General features: G+C 44.6%; 1 protein-coding gene and 1 pseudogene across 2 annotated transcripts in view; one reads left to right on the top strand and one right to left on the bottom strand.

The window, feature by feature from the left end:
- Nucleotides 1-18,837, bottom strand: part of Faf2 (Fas associated factor family member 2) — a 70,464-nt gene that overhangs the window by 29,720 nt on the left and 21,907 nt on the right. For both annotated transcript variants that reach the window (XR_006145321.1, XM_042667063.1), the window contains exons 2-8: nt 17,468-17,536; nt 13,362-13,496; nt 8,818-8,894; nt 4,902-5,040; nt 3,058-3,143; nt 2,881-2,972; nt 819-996 (exon numbers count right to left, since the gene is read on the bottom strand). Coding sequence is in view for 1 of the 2 variants with exons in the window: in XM_042667063.1 (XP_042522997.1) it covers nt 819-996; nt 2,881-2,972; nt 3,058-3,143; nt 4,902-5,040; nt 8,818-8,894; nt 13,362-13,496; nt 17,468-17,536 (776 nt within the window). In the remaining variant the exon portion in view is untranslated. The remainder of the gene's footprint in view (nt 1-818; nt 997-2,880; nt 2,973-3,057; nt 3,144-4,901; nt 5,041-8,817; nt 8,895-13,361; nt 13,497-17,467; nt 17,537-18,837) is intronic.
- Nucleotides 17,147-17,247, top strand: LOC122096550 (annotated as a pseudogene).

Here is an 18,837-nt window from a genome sequence, read left to right as displayed (position 1 = left end):
TGAACTACCTCCAGGTAGACAATGACAGACTGGAGATGAAACAGATCGGCCCTCACTTTCCATGAGCTGTGCCCACTGCTGCACAACTGACTGCCGGCCTGCTCTGGTGGGATAAAACCTCCTACATCTGGTACCCAGACCGGCCTTAAAACTCATAATCCTCTGGCCTTAGCTTCCTTAGTACTGGGATTCTGGTGTTCCCCACCACACTCAGCTCCCCTTCTGTGCCTTTCAGCTTTTCTAAGATTAATGTACACAATTCATGTAATGGGGGCAGGAGGATGCCATTATTACCATTGAACTTTTTTTTTTTTGTTAGTCCTGGGCTTGAACTCTGGGCCTGGGCGCTGTCCCTCTGCTCTTCAGCTCAAGGCGAGTGCATTACCACTTGAGCCACAGCGCCACTTCTGGTTTTCTGGTGGTTTACTGGAGATAAGAGTCTCATGGACTTTCCTGCCCGGGCTGGCTCTGACCCGCAATCCTCAGATCTCAGCGTCCTGAGTAGCTAGGATTACAGGTTTGAGCCACCGGTGCCTGGCACGTTGCACATTTTTTATATTTAAGTTCTTTCTATGATGGTCAGCTATCTTAAATGACAGAATACTCATTCTTAGACAAGGAGCCCTGTTTTTATTGATTTGCATTTCTAAGAATGGATGATCTAATGCAGACTAACTTAAGTATGCAATTGTCCTGACACCAAATGGGCAAGGCACTTAAAGTTGTCCAAGACAAAAATAAAAACAAAAACCTAGGTTTGTGGAGGCCTTCCAAACATATAGGTAGTCTTTTCCTTTCAGAAAGGTCCTTCCTCGTACCTTTCCAGGCGTTCTGAGAGCAGGTATGTCTGGTTCGCATCCATAATAAACATCAGCTGGTTAATGAGGTCATCGGGTTGGATGAGGCCTTCTAGCCGACCCACCACCGTCATCCTCCGGTCCTTCAGCATGATCATGGCCAGGAATGGATAGGTATTTTCTCGTAAAGCCTGTGAGACTGACAAAAACACCCAAGAGATCAAGGGCAAGACAGATATGAAACGGATCAGCCCTGACTTTCCCGGAGAAAAAAGCACTTTAATTCCACTTGGGAAAAAAGGGAGGTGCGTTTCTTTTCTACTTCCTTTTCTCTTGGGGAGATTTTGGATAAAGTTTGTGTTCTTAAACCAATAGGCCAGGCTTTCCTGGTAGGGTGTGGCTGGTAGGATGCTAGGAGAGTCTGCAGAACTCGAAAGATAATGCTTCTACCTAATGGCAGAGAAGGCTCTATAAAGAATCTAGTTATTGGCCGGCCCTCTGGTGGCTCACACCTGTGATCCTAGCAACTCAGGAGGATGAGATCTGAGGATCATGGTTCAAAGTCAGCCTGGGCAGGAAAGTCCATGAGGCTCCTATCTTCAATGAACCACCAGAATACCAGAAGTGGCTCTGTGGCTCAAAGTGGTAGAGTACTAGCCTTGTGCAAAAAGTACTCAGGGACAGAACCTAGGCCCTGAGTTCAAGCCCCATGACAGACAAAGAAAAAAAGCTTATTAAGATTGAAGGCAAGGGCTGAAAATGTGGCGTAATGGCAGAGTGCTTGCCTAGAATGCATGAAGCTCTGGGTTTGATTCCTCAGTGCCACATAAACAGAAAAGGATGGAAGTGGTGCTGTGACTCAAGTGGTAGAGTGCTAGTCTTGAGCAAAAGCAGCTCATGGACAGTAACCAGGCTCTGAGTTTAAGCCCCAGGACTGGCAAAAAAAAAAAAAAAAAAGACTGAAGGCAAACCAGGCATTGGTTCACACCTGTAATCCTAGCTACTCAGGAGTGTGAGATCTGAGGATTGCACTTCAAAGTCAGCTCGGATAAGAAAGTTCTAAGACTTTTTTTTTTTTTTTGGTCGGCTGTGGGGCTTGAACTCTGGGCCTGGGCGCTGTCCCTCAGCTCTTCAGCTCAAGGCGAGCGCTCTACCACTTGAGCCACAGCGCCACTTCCGGTTTTCTGGTGGTTTATTGGAGATCGGAGTCTCACGGTCTCTCCTGCCTGGGCTGGCTTTGAACCGTGATCCTCAGATCTCAGCCTCCCGAGTAGCTAGGATTACAGGCGTGAGCCACCAGCACCCGGCTTCTAAGACTCTTATCTCCAATTAACCACCAGAAAAGTGGGAGTGGCGCATTGGCTCAAAATGGTAGAGTGCTGGCCTTGAGCTGAAGAGCTCAGGGACAGCACCTAGTCCAAGTTCAAGCCCCATGACTGACAAAAAAGAAGAAGAAAAAAAAAAAGACTAAAGGCAAGCTGCCTTTAAAAATAAACCCGTTTCTGGCCATGGCTCTCTGTATGTAACACACAGGCCTCAGAGTCTATCAGACCTGATCCTGTTCCAAAATCCAAGAACTGTGTGATCCTGGCTTGAACTCCTTGAGTCTGTTTTCTGTATCATAAATAAAAGCAACACAACCCTCACTTCTAAGGCCTGCTGACAAGACTAAATGATGTAAAAAACAGCATCTGGCATTGTGTTTAGCACACTGACATAGCAAGTGGCGGTATGTCTTTCCAGACCTTTCCAAAAACATCCTGACGGGCCGGGTGTCCGTGGCTCACGCCTGTAATCTTAGCCCCTTAGGAGGCTGAGATCTGAGGATCAGGTTCAAAGCCAGCCTGGGCAGGAAACTCAGTGAAATTCTTATCTCCAATAAACCACTCAGAAAACCAGAGGTGGTGCTGTGGCTCAAGTAGTAGAGCACTCACCTTGAGCTGAAGAGCTGGGGGACAGCGCCCAGGCCCAGAGTTCAAGCTCCAAGACCGACAAAAAACAAAACAAAACAAAAAAAACAAAAACCAACAACAACCAAAAACATCCTGACCATCTCAATGAGGCAAAAGAAAAAAACACATACCCCTGTATCCCTCAGGTTTGTTTGTAGAACAGGCCCAGAAGAGCATCCTAGTGTTTATTAGTGAAATAACTTCAGGTGCACAGAGTGTATTGCTGTGGAAAGGGATGAAAACAACGTAAGAACAACTTGGTCACTACAAACCATGAGGAGAAAGTCAGATGATGTCTCATGACTTACCGACAGAACTCATCCGAGTCCTGGTGGTCATCTCCATGAAGATAAACCAGGAGAAAGCGAAGCTCTCGCTTAGCATCATTGAGTGCCTGTGGGAGACACAAGGTCACTGGTGATTATAAAGACCATTCTTGAGCTTAGGCTAATAGTCATCATTAATATACCTATGTATTAATGACCAAAAAGAAATGAAAAGGTGAGCAAGAGTACAGACACTGGGCTATTGCAACCTTGGCACCCGGGTGCTTTTTTCTTTTCCCCTATAGAAAATCTAGGCTAATAAGCTTCAACAAAAAGGTTTAGTGTTGTTAGGATCTAAATGCTGTCAGGAACGTTAAGCAGACAAGCTGACACATACAGGTTCCTCAACAAGTCACAGAAAAGTGAGCTATTCCCACAGTAGAAAGAACGCTAAAAGCAGGAGAATCTGACCATGTGGGAAGGGAGCTGAGAATTTTGCCACTTTACAGCTACCAAATTCTTACTTTAAAAAATAAAGAACTGCATAGATGAGGCAGATCCCCCACAGCGAGCAGGAATGAGATCAAAGCCATGCTGAGGAGCCCAGTGTTTAGACCACTGAAGACAAAGCTAGCGTCCAAACCTCTTGTGTAGGCTTGTGCACAGGAGTATCCTGAGCGCCTTCCACTTTATTTTACTGTTGGTCATGGGGCTTGAACTCTGGGCCTGGGCGCTGTCCCTCAGCTCTTCAGCTCAAGGCGAGCACTCTAGCATTTTGAGCCACAACACCACTTCCGATTTTCTGGTGGTTCATTGGAGATCCGAGTCTCACGGACTTTCCTGCCCGGGCTGGCTTTGAACCACGATCCTCAGATCTCAGCCTCCTTAAATAGCTAGGATGACAGGCGTGAGCCACCAGTGCCCAGCTGTGCTTTCCGCTTTGTAATTAGTGTTCCCTCAATGGCCAGCGGTGGCTGACCCTCAGGGACATGGTGGAGGGTAGAGAGAAATGCTCCTCTCTTCATCCCTAGGTCTCCAGCATTGAGCACATGCCTTATTGCCACACAGAGCTATGTGATATTTCTTAACTGGGGTGGCAGCAGCTAGCAGGAGACAGAAATACTGGATTTGGGCAGGAGCAAGGGTTAGCTCCCCCGAATCCTTGCCCAGGTAAGATTTGGGAATCCTGAAGCTTCTAGGATTCCACCCTTTCAGCTATGCTCACAGTGTTAATTCCTTATTTTTCTCTGGCAATCTGATATGCTTGCGAACCAGAGACCTGTAAGTAAGTGTTCTTCGCCTGCTGAGGCTTACGTTGAATGAGTCTATGACCTATATGTGCCATTCAGTTCTGGGATGGATCAAATCAGATTTAGGCTCTGTCTTCACCACATGTGCGGCCTGAGCAAGGAAGTTAAGACGAACACAAACAAGCATAAGGAGGGAAGTGAAATTGCTACAAACAAAAAAAACCAGGAGGGAACAACAGGAAAAGACACTGGGGTTTCCAATTCAAGAAGGGCATGTAATCAGAATGGCTGGAAGAGGGCATGAAGGACGTGAGCTCGTTAAAGAATGGGCAAAGTTCTCACCGGGCAAAATGGGGAAGAAAGGCATTCCAGGGGGAGGGACTCACACCAGCCAAGGCTCTGAGGTAGGAAGGGAGCTAGAACCAAGAGTGAAGGAACCAAGTGGGCAGAACAGAACTTAGAGGAAGACTGGCAGTACAGCAAGGAGAGTCTGGCCTCTTGTTCATTGCTGTAAGCACTGAAGAGCTAAGCACGGTTTTGAGTAAAAGAATGACAGCGATGAGGGCTAGCGTCTGCTCTTCTTTGAGGACAAACTCAGATTGTTAAGTTGGCATCTATATGGTTCGTGGCACTGACCTGGCTGTACGTTCCCTGGTAGAAGACAGGGTGTGCCCTCCCATATTTCTCTTCAAAAGAGTGCATAAATGAAACAATGTCCCCAACGGGGTCAGTGACCCGGCTGCGAGGGTCAGGCCGTATAAAACGAAGAGCAAACCTGGGGAGGAAGGAATAAATATCACATGAATCGGCTTACTGTAGTGCATATGGAGCGGGCCAGTTTGTATATACAGGCGCTGTCAACAAAGCCCATGTGACACGGCCGCAAAGAGCCAGACTGTGTAGTGGATCATCAAGCCTGAGAGCAAAGTCTGGCTTAAGAGCCACAAAGCTCCATGGGCTGCTTGAGAAGAACGCAAACTACTAGGATTATAAATTCCAACACTGGCCTACACAAATCCTCAAGTCTTTCCGCAGAAAAACTGAGGACCAGAAGGGTTGGGAATGGAAGATCATGGGCAGACACTAGCCAATTGTGAATCTTCTAAATTAATTGATTAAATGTCTTTTGTGTGTATGTAAACACTGGGTCTTGAACTCAGGGCCTGTACACTGTCCCTGAGCTTTTTTTTTTTTATTTGCTCAAGGCTAACACTCCACCACTTGAGCCATAGCTCCACTCTGGCTTGTTGGTGGGTTAACAGGTAAGAGTCTCATGGACTGTCCTGCCAGGGCTGGCTTTGAAACATGATCCTCAGATTTCAGCCTCTAGAGTAGCTAGGATTTCTGGCATGAGCCCCCAGTGCCTGGTCTTGTAAACTTAAACATCTGGTACCTTAGTCACTCGCCATACTGCAGCAAGTGCTCCACAGTAATTTCCACGGGGGCAACATGGAGCAGAACCTGTCTGACCTCATAGGAAGCACTAGTGGCCAGTGCCGCCCCACAATACAGATCTATTTCTGGAAGTTCCTCTTACTCCCCTTTCTGACTTCTTGAGATTTTCAATGTTCAGTTCATGCTCCCAATGTATTCAAATTATGAATAGGGGTACTTCACACACAAATTTATAATCACAAGTTACTTGTTAATTCAAGTGGCAGGTAAGTTTTGCTTTCTAGCCAAGCATCAGTGGCTCAAGCCTGTCATCCTGGCTACTCAGGAGGCTGAGACCTGAGGATCACGGTTTGAAGCCAGCCTGGGCAGAAAAGTCTGTGAGGCTCTTATCTCCAATGAACCCCCAGAAAACCAGAAGTGGTGCTGTGGCTCAAAGTGGTAGAGAATTAGCTTTGAGCAAAAAAGCTTAAGGAGGGGCTGGGAAGTTGGCTCAGTGGTAGAGCGCTTGCCTTGCATGCCTGAGGCCCTGGGTTCCATTCCTTAGCACCACATAAGCAAAAAGAAAAAAGCTGGAAGTGGTGCTGTGGCTCAAGTGGTAGAGCACTAGCCTTGAGCTGAAGAGCTGAGGGACAGTGCCCAGGCCCAGAGTTCAGGACCCACGACTGGACCCCCCCCCCAAAAAAAAAAAAAAAAAAAAAAAAAAAGCTTAAGGACAGAGAGCACCCAGGCCCTGAATTCAAATTCCACAATTGAAAAATAATTAATTTTTGATGGCTGACTGCATGAATGGAGGAAGTTAAAAACAGACTGAGGAGATACTTGGCAGGTTTGGAGAACCATCAGCTACTCCAAAGTTGACATAGATTCCTAGCAAGCTCACCCTACCCTGTGTGTCTAGCATCATTCATTTCTTTACGCTTTGGGTTTCCCCAGAGGGCGAGGGGGTAGAGGCCAATGTGCTACAGAGCACGGAACATGTTGCCTGATGATATAGCTACATTAAAATTAGTAACACATGCCATGCATAACTTCCCAAGGAAAGCAAACAGAATTCATTTACTTGAAGACATCTCAGCACAGAAAGGGTAAATAAACCAGTATACTTTCTCTGCTAAATCTTGAGCCAATTCTTCACAAATCCCCCATGTATAGACAATCACACTTGAATTTCTCCTGAGTAATAATCAACCCCAATTCATTGACACAAACATCCAGAGCAAATTAACACAAAATACAAGAAGTTATATGCATGGGAAGGTAATCAGCAATTCCTGAAAAGACCAATATTTTGACTACCTTCTCTGACATTAACTATGTCAGAATTTTCTCTTTAACTTTAGGAAGTAGACAAAGACTTTTAACGTTTGTTTCTAACTGCAGTATATTCCTATGATCAGCGTCATCTAAGACAGAGATGTCAAATTAGACTTCACTATGGTTTTAAAGGTTCTGATGTGCCCAGTAGTAAATAAAACATGGATGGAAAGAGTAAGGAGCAGGTCACTGCGATGTGGCTTTGCTGAAGCCAGGAAGCCACTAAGCAGGCAGTTCCCTAAAACAACCAGGAGCAAGGCAATTCCTCAGGAAGACCTAGCTAGGTCTTCTCTGTACGACCCAAAAAGCCACCCCATAATCTGGAAGGATTGTATACAAGTTGCACTGTATGCAAGGTACAGATCACATGTCATGTCAAGCTCTATCTGCTGGCCTAGATGCCCTAAACATTTTAGTTTCCCAAAAAGCTGAAGTGTAGCTCTAGATGGGACACCTCAAGTCTGATCTGCCAGGAAGTCAGGTTCCACTCAGTATTTCCTAGTGTTGGACCCTGTAGATCCAATGAGGAGTTCTTTGAATGGTACACTGAGGAGCAGGGTTCCAGCACCAGCAATCAACGGGTTGCCAGGGCAAAAGGAAATCTGCAAAACAGGGTCCATGTGACTACAATGGGAGAAACCTAGAGCTGAGTGGGTACCCTCACAGCAAGAGACTGAGTTGGGATTCTGAGTGGTCAGAGAGAGAAGAGGTTTTGGAGTATCAGTTCCTGAAGCATGAGGTTAGAAGAGGGTGGTTAGAAACAAAAGGGAGTGGAGATTAACTACCTAGGACAGGACCAGGGAGCCTTTCCCTGCCAAGGGCTAATTGGTGCATGATGTTAGCTGCTACTGAGGTTTGTCTTGCTATGGAAAAGCTCTTGGATTTGCTGGATGTCCAGTCCTGCCTGCAGTTGCACTGAGGATTCCCCACCCCTGAACTAAGGGGTGGAGAGGCAATAAATATGGTGGGGGGAATAGTGGGGAGACCACTACATGTGGGCAGATTGATTTTTTTTTTTGGGGGGGGTGGTTGAATTGGGGTCTGAACGCAGTTGTGCTTACCAGCAGGGAGGAACCCTACAACTTGAGCTACATGTCTAGCCCTGGGTCTTTTGGTGGTTGTTTTTTGCACTGGTCCTGGGGCTTGAACTCAGGGCCTAAGAGCTATCCCTGAGCCTTTTTGTTTCAGGCTAGCACTCTACCACTTGAGCCACAGTTCCAATTTGGGAATTTTTTTTTTTTTGGCAGGGGGTATTAACTGGGGATAAGAGTGTTAGGACTTTCCCTGCCCTGGCTGGTTTCAAACTGTAATCGGCAGATTTCAGCTTCCTGAATAGTTAGGATTACAGGTACTAGCCACTGGTGCCCGGCTTGTCTAGCCCTTGTATTTCTGAGATAGGGTCTCACTTTTTGCCTAAGCCAGCAGACTGCGATCCTCTTACTGATGTTCCTACCACAGCTGGGATGACAGGTGGGCATCACCATGTCCAGGCTATTGGCCGAAATGGGATGTCACAAACACTTTGCTTGAGCTGACCTTGAACCATGATCCTCACCAGGTCCATCTCCTAAGCAGCTGAGATTACAATGACCGGCATGGATTGATAGTATATTTGCAAATAAGCAAGATTAATTTAAAAACCATTTCATTTATAAAACCTGCCACTATGCTTGAACAATTTAAATTATTTTTCATACTATAGTAAAAGACAGTACAGGAAGAATATTCAATATGATGACAAATTGGCAAGGCAAAAACTAGTAGAATACTAAAAATTATTCTGGTTATGTTTCAGCTCCAAAGTCTACTCTTGCTATTGATACATAAATGCAGAGGTACATACCTAAATATATCAAGTATCGTGTAATAGGTAAACCGGAATGGAAGCATTATCAAGTAATAACCCCATCCAAGCAGCCCCTGAAATTCCAAAAACAAAGTTAGAGACCCCATTTTCTCAACCTCTAATACTTCACAAAGTAACTAGTTCAGCTTTTATTCAGGCTTTTGCATTCTTTCCTATGATTTCTCCCTCTGATCAACAGTTCCCTCTTCCTGGACACTTCAACCTTAAATGGTCTTATTGCCTTCAATATCATTTCATCTAATATTATCTTTTTTCCCCCTTTCACATCATTTGTGTTAAATCTCCTTTGACACTCTTTCTGCGGCTACTTCTATTCATTGTTAAGTTCAATTGCAAGTTCATCTCCCCAAATAATAAACATGCATCCTTTTCTTTTTTGCCTTACGCATTAAAATACTACACACATAGAAATAGCAAGAAAGGTAACCATTAATATTACCTTGGACAATTTTGTATAAAAGCAGTAAACATACTATATAGCAGCTAATCTTACTAGTGACACACATTATTAACACTTACTAAATCATTTGTACTTAGGCTCTCTGATTTCCACAGTGCCACTTAGATGTCATATTGTGTTAACCTGAGACCTCTCTGTAGCCATGACGAGGAGCTCTAGAAAGCTCCAGGAAGCTGACATCAGGGCCTCAAACACTAAGTCAAACCCAAAAGCAAGTACCAGGTACCTACAGAAGCCCTCCCTGGGTCATAGACTTGCTCCAGAAATCTGTAACTTTTTTTTACTTCAGAAAACCCCAAACAATTGTAGCAGCCCTTCTGTTCCTTGACCTTCAGTTCCAGTTACCGACAGTCAATCAAAAGCCTGATCATACTCAATGGAAAATTCCCAATATAAACAATTCATGAGTTTTAAAATCCACACTGTGCTGAGTAGTATGATGAAATCTGTACCATCCTGCTTCTTTCTTTCCAGGATGTCCAGCATTCCCTCCAAGATACCTGCTCAGTGGTCACAATGCAACAGTAGCTATTTTGATTATCAGTACCCTATTGTGCTTAAGTAACCTACTAATAATGGACCCAGAAAATAAGAACGATGATGATATTGGCAATTAAAAGATGCAAAGAAAAGTCCTTTAAGTGAAAAAAAGGAGAGTTCTCACCTTAAGGAAAAAAAAATTATGCTGAAGTTGCTAAGATCTACAAGAAGAACAATCTTTTATTCATGAGATCATGAGGAAGAAAAAAGAAATGTATGCTGGTTTTCCTGCTGCACCTCAAACTGTGAAAGCTGCAGCCAGGGTACATACATGGCAAGCTCTTGCTTAGGAGGGAAAGGCATTCAGTTACAAGGTTTGGTGCCACTGGCAGCTTAAGTTATTAGTGGGGTTATCAGAACATAAGCTCCAAAAACAAAGGTGGAAGCCAGGTGCCGGTGGCTCACGCCTGTCATCCTAGCTACTCAGGAGGCTCAGATCTGAGGATCTCAAAGCCATCTAAGGTTCAAAGCCAGCCCGGGCAGGAAAGTTCGTGAGACTCTTATCTCCAATAAACCGCTAGAAAAACCAGAAGTGGTGCTGTGGCTCAAGCGGTAGAGCACTCACCTTGAGCTGAAGAGCACAAGGACAGCGCCCAAGCCCAGAGTTCAAGCCCCACGACCGATTAAAAAAAAAAAAAAAAAAGGTGGATTACTGTACTTAAAACTCCATTTTTAATTAATTATGTAATTGGGTTATTTATTTGGAGAAGGGATCTCACTACATTGGATTCAAATTACTGACTGTCCAGCCTGAGCTTTAACTCCATTTTTCAAATATCAAATACTCCACAAAAAAAGCAAGATGATGGAGTAAATTCTAATTGCACCAAAGTTAAGGAAGTATCCCCTTAGGATTCTAAATATAAGCATAAGAGGTGAGTATAACTCCAAGGATTAAGAAAGATAAAATCGGGCTGGGAAGGTGGCTCAGTGGTAGAGCGCCTGCCTTGCATGCCTGAGGCCCTGGGTTCGATTCCTCAGCACCACATAAGCAAAAAGAAAAAAGCTGGAAGTGGTGCTGTGGCTCATGTGGTAGAGCGCTAGCCTTGAGCTGAAGAGCTGAGGGACAGTGGGCAGGCCCAGCGGTCAGGTCCCACAAACGGAAAGGAAGGAAGGAAAGAAGGAAGGGAGGAAGGGAGGGAGGGAGACACCAACATATTTTGCATTCATTATCAGTGTGTATGTCTGATTTCCTTAACTGTAAAAAACTAAATTTAAAATAAGGAGTCTAGGGCTAAAGGGTTGAAAATCTGAACTACCTAAGCTAACCAGTGAAACTCTAACTTAAAAAAAAAAAGATGGGCTGGGAAGGTGGCTCAGTGGTAGAGTGCTTGCCTTGTATGCATGCGGTCCTGGGTTCGATTCCTCAGCACTACATAAGCAGAAAAAAGCCAGAAGTGGTGTTGTGGCTCAAGTAGTAGGGTATTAGCCTTGAGCTGAAGAGCTGAGGGACAGTGCACAGGCCCAGAGTTCAAGCCCCAAGACTGACAAAAAAAAATTTTTTTAATAAAAAAATAAAAATCAGGGCACTGGCAGTTCATATCTGTAACCCTAGCTACTCAGGAGGCTGAGATCTAAGGATCACAGTTCAAAGTCAGCATAGGCAGGAAAAGTCCATGAGACCCTTATCTCCAATAACTACCAAAATGCCAGATATGGAGCTGTGGTTATGATTCAAATGGCTAAGAGCACCAGCCTTGAGCAAAAAAAGCTAAAGAAAGCACCCAGGCCCTGAGTTCAAGCCCCAGTACTGGCACCACCTTTCCCCCCAAAAAAGAGGAAAAACAGACTAGCTCTTTCCTCATTTCTAGATGCCCAATGGCAAAATATCATTATTACTAATGAGCTATGATATTAAATTTAAGCAAACCACCTCTTTGCTATCAGGCCTTCAAGACTAACATCATTTAAGTCCCCAAAAGGACTCTAGGTACTTCCTCAAAAATAGCTACAACTGCTTGGAGAGCATGCTAAAGCAAGAAAAGCCAAATTTAAAAAGGGAAATATTGCATGCTTCTTGCTCATTTGTGAAAGCCAGATATACATCTATGGACATGTATGTATTGATACACACACACACACACACACACACACACACACAGTTGAGGGTAGGAGGAGGAAGGGGAGAGGAAAAAAAGCAATGATAGTGGGTAAATTACAATAAGAACTGCACTCAAGTATGAAGATGGCGTAAGGAACCTCTGAAAGCCGTTCATCAATAGAGGGTTGAGGGGACAGGAAAAGAGAAAACAATTCAGGACTGGGAATGTGGCTCAATGGTAGAGTGCTTGCCCTGCATATGTGAAGCCCTGGGTTCGATTCCTCAGGACCACATACACAGAAAAAAGCCAGGAAGTGGCACAGTGGCTCAAGTAGTAGAGTGCTAGCCTTGAGCAAAAGAAGCTCAGGGAGGGCTGGGAAGGTGGCTCAGTGGTAGAGCGCTTGCCTTGCATGCCTGAGGCCCTGGGTTCTAATCCTCAGCACCACATAAGCAAAAAGAAAAAAGCTGGAAGTGGCGCTGTGGCTCAAGTGGTAGAGCGCTAGCCTTGAGCTGAAGAGCTGAGGGACAGCGCCCAGGCCCAGAGTTCAGGCCCCACGACCGGACCCAAAAAATAAATAAATAAATAGAAAAAAGAAAAGAAAAGAAAGACAGGAAAGCACCACAGGCTTCCTCCTAAGTGGGACAGGAATGGAGAATGTGAGCAAGGATGGATATTTCACTTGCATATATGAACAGAGAACAGCAAAACCCACTGACATTGTTTTAGAAGAGGTATAGGAATAGGGAGAGTGACAGAAGAGTTTGGTGGAATACATTGTACATGCATATGGAAATGACACAATGAAACCCCCTACTTGTTATATTACTTGTGCAAGTAATATACTGAGAGAGAGAGAAAAGAGAGAGAGAAATAGCTAAAACTAAGTAAACTGAAGCAAAGTCAACAGATTCTTATTAAAAATAGGAGCTTTAGCTGGACTCAGTAGCTCAGGTCTATAATCTTAGCTCCTTAGGAAGCTGAGGTCCACAGGACTAGGATTTGAAGTCAGCTTGGGCAGAGAAGTCCTTGAGAATCCATCTCCAATTAACTAGCAAAATGCCAGACTGGAGGCATGGCTTGAGAGAGAGAACAAGGCCCCTAAGTTTAAACCTTAGTACCAGCAAAGTTGGGAGGGGGGCGGGGGGCGGAAATGAGGGCCCCTCTATTCAACATATATCATATATTTTGACATGTAAAGAAATGAAACTGTCCACGTACTCAAAACAAGGCACAGAAAACACTCTCCAAATAACTAGCAAAGAACAGAAAAGGTTTCTATAACAATTTATTAAGAAATCAAGGGAAACTGATATAAACACTAAATCTACCAAGGGGTCCACCCAGGCCTAGCTAGCAGATTTACATTCTGAGTATCTCTCTTGATCGTATCATACAGAGATCAATACAACCCCCCCCCCCCCCAGGTGAATAAGCTTATAAAATAAAAAGTGGGAAATTCCAGCTACAAAACAACTTGCCCTTGGTTGTGGTCTTGAGACCACATAGCTGTAGATCCTGTGGTCAGCTGTATTAACCTGAAGGGGTCGGGATGGAGGAGGGTTGAAAACACTGGGTACTCCCTCTTGCTCGTTCAGTCTGTCCTGTACAGCAGCCTGAGAGGGAAAACAAGAGTAAGATTTTCAGTGATGTTCAAATCCATCCAGAGGGGATGCAGGTACTACTGCTCAGTGTCTCCAAACAAGGTGAGCTTTACACAAAGGTAAACTGACAGGTGTATTTGCACAGACCTTTCAATCTCCTTTATCAGAGGCAATGAGAGTTCACACTTTGTAGAGTAGAGCAGTGAACTTGTTTTTGTAGAACAGAGCAGGGAACTTGTCTGGAAGCAACAGTTACACAACAAGCATGCTGCTTTTATTCACAGGGAGTGTACTACTTAGGGTGCTGGAAACGATGTACTTTGTTGAACAACAACAACAACAAAAAACCTAGTCCAGCCAAGTGCTGGTGGCTTAGGGCACCAGATACTCAAGAGGCTGAGATTTGAGGATCATGGTTCAAAGCCAGCCCAGGTTGGAAAGTCCATGAGACTCTTATCTCCAATGAACCACCAGAAAACCAGAGGTGGAGTTGTGGCTCAAAGTGGTAGATGCTCTAGCCTTGAGCAAAAAAGCTCAGAGACAGTAACCAGTCCCTGAGTTCAAGCCCCTGACTGACAAAAAAAAAAAAAAGCAGTCCAGAGACAAAATGTGGACAGTGGTCATGGAATTGCTCTGAAACAGACCTGATGATTGATGGCTGACAGAGGGCTTACGAAGAATTGTAAGTCTAAGCCAGGTGCCAGGCTCACACCTGTCACCACAGCTTCTTAGGAAGCTGAGATCTGAGGACTGTGGTTCTAAGCTATTAGAGCAGGAGAGTCCAAAAAGCCAAAAGCAGAATTGTGACTCAAGCGGTAAAGCACTAGCCTCGAGCAAAAAAAATGATCACGGAGAGCACCCAGGCCCTGAGTTCAACCCCTAGGACTGGCAGACACACACCTAAAAAAAAATCCAGAAATGTAGCTCAGAATTCTACCTAGCTCCATTGCCCAGAAAAGTCATTCACCATGTGAGCTTTAGGTTCCTCATATGCAAAATAAAAGAACAATAATAGCTCTGGGTTAATTTGAAACTTTAATGAGATGTGCACACATAAAAATTCTAACGCACCTCCTACACACCACTAACATTCATTTAAAGCAAAACTCATTCTCTTTTCAACTTTGCCCTTCAAAATGACTGTCTGTCTCAGTACAGTAAAAAAATCTGACCAGACCCAAAGAAACGCCTGACCTTAGCCTCTGCAAAATATCCCATTCATGGCCAATTTGGATGCCTTTTTTGTTCCTGGATTACAGTTGGAGCTGCTTGACCCAAAAGGCATAGGATGAAGACTGGCCATGCCAGAAAGACCAGCTATGTGATTTAGGATAGGAATGACTTGGTAATAGTCAACTTGGAGACTGAGTCAAACACATAGGAAGCCAAATGAATCACTATCAATCTTGCCTATGGAATGAAACCCAGTAAAAACTCAGGATATAGACTGTAGACAGTGTGAAGCCGGTAGTGCCCCTCCCCCCCCCCCCCCCCCCCCCCCCCCCGTGCGCCAGGCTAAAAAAAAAAAAAAAACCTCAAGATATACTGGGCACTGGTGGCTCAGGCCTATGATCCTAGTTACTCAGAAAGCTGAGATCTGAAGAGCAAGGTTCAAAGCCAGCCCAGGCAGAAAAGTCTGTGAGACTCTTATCCCCAACTAACCACCAAAAAGAGCCAGAAGTAGAGATGTGGCTCAAGTGGTAGAGCGCTAGCCTTGAACAAAAGAGCTCAGGGACAGGGCTGGGAAGGTGGCTCAGTGGTAGAGCGCTTGCCTTGCATGCATGAGGCCCAGGGTTCAATTCCTCAGCACCACATAAGCAGAAAAAGCCGAAGTGGAGCTGTGGCTCAAGTGGTAGAGCACTTGCTTTGAGCTGAAAAGCTGAGGGACAGCGCTCAGGCAAAGAGTTCAAGCCCCACAACCAATAAAAAACCTTAGGATGCTCGAGCTCAAGCACCAGTCTCTGGTTAGCAACAGGTTAAGCACAGTGTCACACAGCTGGGCAGGAGGGCTCTATAAGAGACCAGTGTGTCAGCTATATGTCTGAGGACAGCGGAGACTCCACTCTACTGCATCGTTTCCCTATCACCTACTACAGCCGTGAATGTAAAGCTGCCAGTGAGTTCTAGTGAACCATGATCCTGAGGGTGGCTTCTGAAACCCTCAGAACTTGGGAGTTGCTGTCACAACTAAGTGTGGTCTTTGAGAGGGCCAGGAGTCCTCTGAACTTAATAGCTGGCTTTTAACTTTGTGATCTCACTCATTTCAGGAAGCCCCTCCACCCGCGCCCATTTTCCTATGATTCAACAAGGAAGTTTTACAAATCAATGTTAAACTGAGGCCAAGACAGGAAGATCCCCAACTTGAGGCCAGCCTCGCCGACCTCCTAAGTCCCATGGCAGTCTGCGCTACATAATGACACCCTGTTCTCAAAAGCAAATAATCTGCCGGGCGCCGGTGGCTCACACCTGCCATCCTAGCTACTCAGGAGGCTGAGATCTGAGGATCATGGTTCAAAGCCAGCCTGGGCAGGAAAGTCCATGAGACCCTTATCTCCAATAAACCACAAGAAAACTGGAAGTGGTACTGTGGCTTAAGGGGTAGAACACTGGCCTTGAGCTGAAGATCTGAGGGACAGCGCCCAGGCGCAGAGTTCAAGCCCCACGACAGACCAAGAAAAAAACAATCTATAACCAATGCCATGTTGTTGGGAAGCAGGAGCTTTGGGAAGTGATGTGGTCATGAGAATAGAACACTTACTAAAAGCAGAAACAAAGGCCTGGCGCCAGTGGCTTATGCCTGTAATTCTAGCAACTCAGGAGATCTGAGGACCACTGTCCAAAGCCAGCCTGAGCAGAAAAGCTCCCAAGAGACTCTTATCTCCCAAGAGACTCTTATCTCCAATAAACTACTCAAAAATGCCACAAGCGGTTCTGTGGTTCAAGTGGTAGAGGACTAGCCTTGGGCACAAAAATGCTCAGGGACAGCACCCGGGCCTTGAGTTCAAGCCCCAGGACTGACAAACAAACAAACATAGAGTGGCAAGATAATAAAGACTACCAGGAAACCCCCAAAGAATAAACTCAAAAATATTCAGTAAAAAGCCTCTTGTTAAGGCTCTAGATAAAATTAAATATTAAGTCAAGCACTGGGGGCTCGTGACTATAATCCTAGCTACTTAGGAGGCTGAGATCTGAGGATTAAAATTCAACGTCTACCCACTCAGGAAGGTTCATAAAACTCTCATCTCCAATTAAACATCCAAAGCCAGACGTAGAGGTATGGCTCAAGTGGAAGAGCACTAGACTTGAGCAAAAAAAGCTAAAGAGACAACACTTAAACTCCAATACACACACACACACACACACACACACACACACACACTCCTAAATATTAAAAACCAAAAGAAAAATTTCCAAACAGCCATTAAGAAAACACAAGAGTGCTAGGAAGGTGGCTCAGTGGTAGAGTGCTTTCCTTGCACGCATGAGGCCCTGGGTTTGATTCCTCGGCACCACATACACAGAAAAAGCCCAACGTGGGCACAGTGGCTCAAGTGGGAGAGTGCTAGCCTTTGAGCTGAAGAGCACAGGGACAGCGCCCAGGCCCAGAGTTCAGGCCCCACAACTGACAAAAAAGAAAAGAAAAAGAAAACACAAGGGTGCTCATTTCAGTAGTAGATAGCCTCAAATTGGAATTATACAAAGATTAGCATAACCCTGATGCAAGGATGATGGGCAAACTCATGAGGTGTTCTGTATTTTATTAAAAAAAGAAAACAGGGAGGCACTATATTAAACGGTTTGGATCAGACTTGTCCTGCATTTTCATAAATTTTCACATCTTCTGTATTTCTCATACTAGTATTTTTAAAACCTAAGGAGTCATAATGCTGAAAGATATGTCATGGGAAAAAAAAAATCTATTTCATTCTTTTATCAGAGCAGAGGAAAAATAAATGAGCTTCGAATGAATCCTATTGTACCTCTATGTTCCAGTTATGCTGTTCCAAGGTATGCCGACACTGATCCATAGACTCGATCCCAGTCAGATCCTGAAAAAGGGATGAAGACAAGATGTTACTTTGGGGGAAATAAAAGGACTTACTATATTTATCTCTAATGGAATCATTAATGAGTAAGTGTTGAAGGTGATGTGAAAGTATGTCAAAACTTCACCGATTCAGCTGACTTCTCTAGAAACTATTCCAAAAATCTCACTGCATCAACACACTGAGTTTGTTTTGGTTTATGGTGGTGGGGATAAAAACCTGGGACCTAATGGATGCTAGGTCAACACTTCCTCTAACACTAGGCTACATCACCAGCCCCACTGGGATTTTCAAACTCTAAATGATTAGATGTCAGGCTGATGATTAAAAATGCCCATTTTCAGGGTGGGAATATAGCTTAGTGGTAGAGTGCTTGCCTCGCATGCATGAAGCCCTGGGTTTGATTCCTCAGTACCTCATAAACAGAAAAAGCCAGAAGTGAGGCTGTGCTTCCTGCCGCAAAGTGCTAGCCTTGAGCAAAAGAAGCTCAGGGACAGTGCGCCCCAGGACTGGCAAGAAAAAAAAAAATAGCCAGGCACCAGTGGCTCAGGCCTGTCATCTTAGCTACTCAGGAGGCTGAGATCTGAGGATCACGGTTCAAAGCCAGCCCAGACAGGAAAGTCTGTAGACATTTTTTTTTTTTTTTTGATCTGTTGGGCTTAAACTCTGAGTCTGGGCACTGTCCCTCAGCTCTTCAGTTCAAGGCTAGTACTCTACCATTTGAGCCACAGCACCATTTCTGGCCTTTTCTGTTTATGTGGTGCTGAGGAATTGAACCCAGTACCTCATGCACGTGAAGCACCTTTCCAGCCCTGTGAGACTCATCTCCAATAAACCAGAAAACTGGAAGTGGTAGATTGCTAGCCTTAAGCTGAAGAGCTGAGGGACAGTGCCCAGCCCCAGAGTTCAAATCCCACAACCACCACCAACAACAACAACATAATAAAATAAAAATAATCTTTAAAAAAGTTATAAACATTGTAGAGAGCCCATTCAGAATAACTGCACATTTTCAATATACTGAAATCTAATCTAATTTGCAAGCAAAACCCTTTCATAAACAGGGAGGCAGTTAAACAGGAAGCCCAACAGAACAAACCTGTATTAAAACCAGACTAGACACACCCAAGACAGGATAATTCATTAACACATCAACATATATTAACTGACTTGGTATATAAAATATCCAGAATATAAATGTACCTGCCCCCAGTAAATCTGCATGCCCTTGACCAAAACAAACCATATGCATACACAGAAAAGAAATAGTTTTCATTTTGTTCTGAAAGTCCTTCAGATTGGGT

Source organism: Dipodomys spectabilis, unplaced genomic scaffold (genome assembly GCF_019054845.1).
Source record: "Dipodomys spectabilis isolate Male_0828 unplaced genomic scaffold, ASM1905484v1 ptg000375l, whole genome shotgun sequence".
Taxonomy (NCBI): Eukaryota; Metazoa; Chordata; class Mammalia; order Rodentia; family Heteromyidae; genus Dipodomys; species Dipodomys spectabilis.
This window is presented reverse-complemented; position numbering and strand designations above follow the sequence as displayed.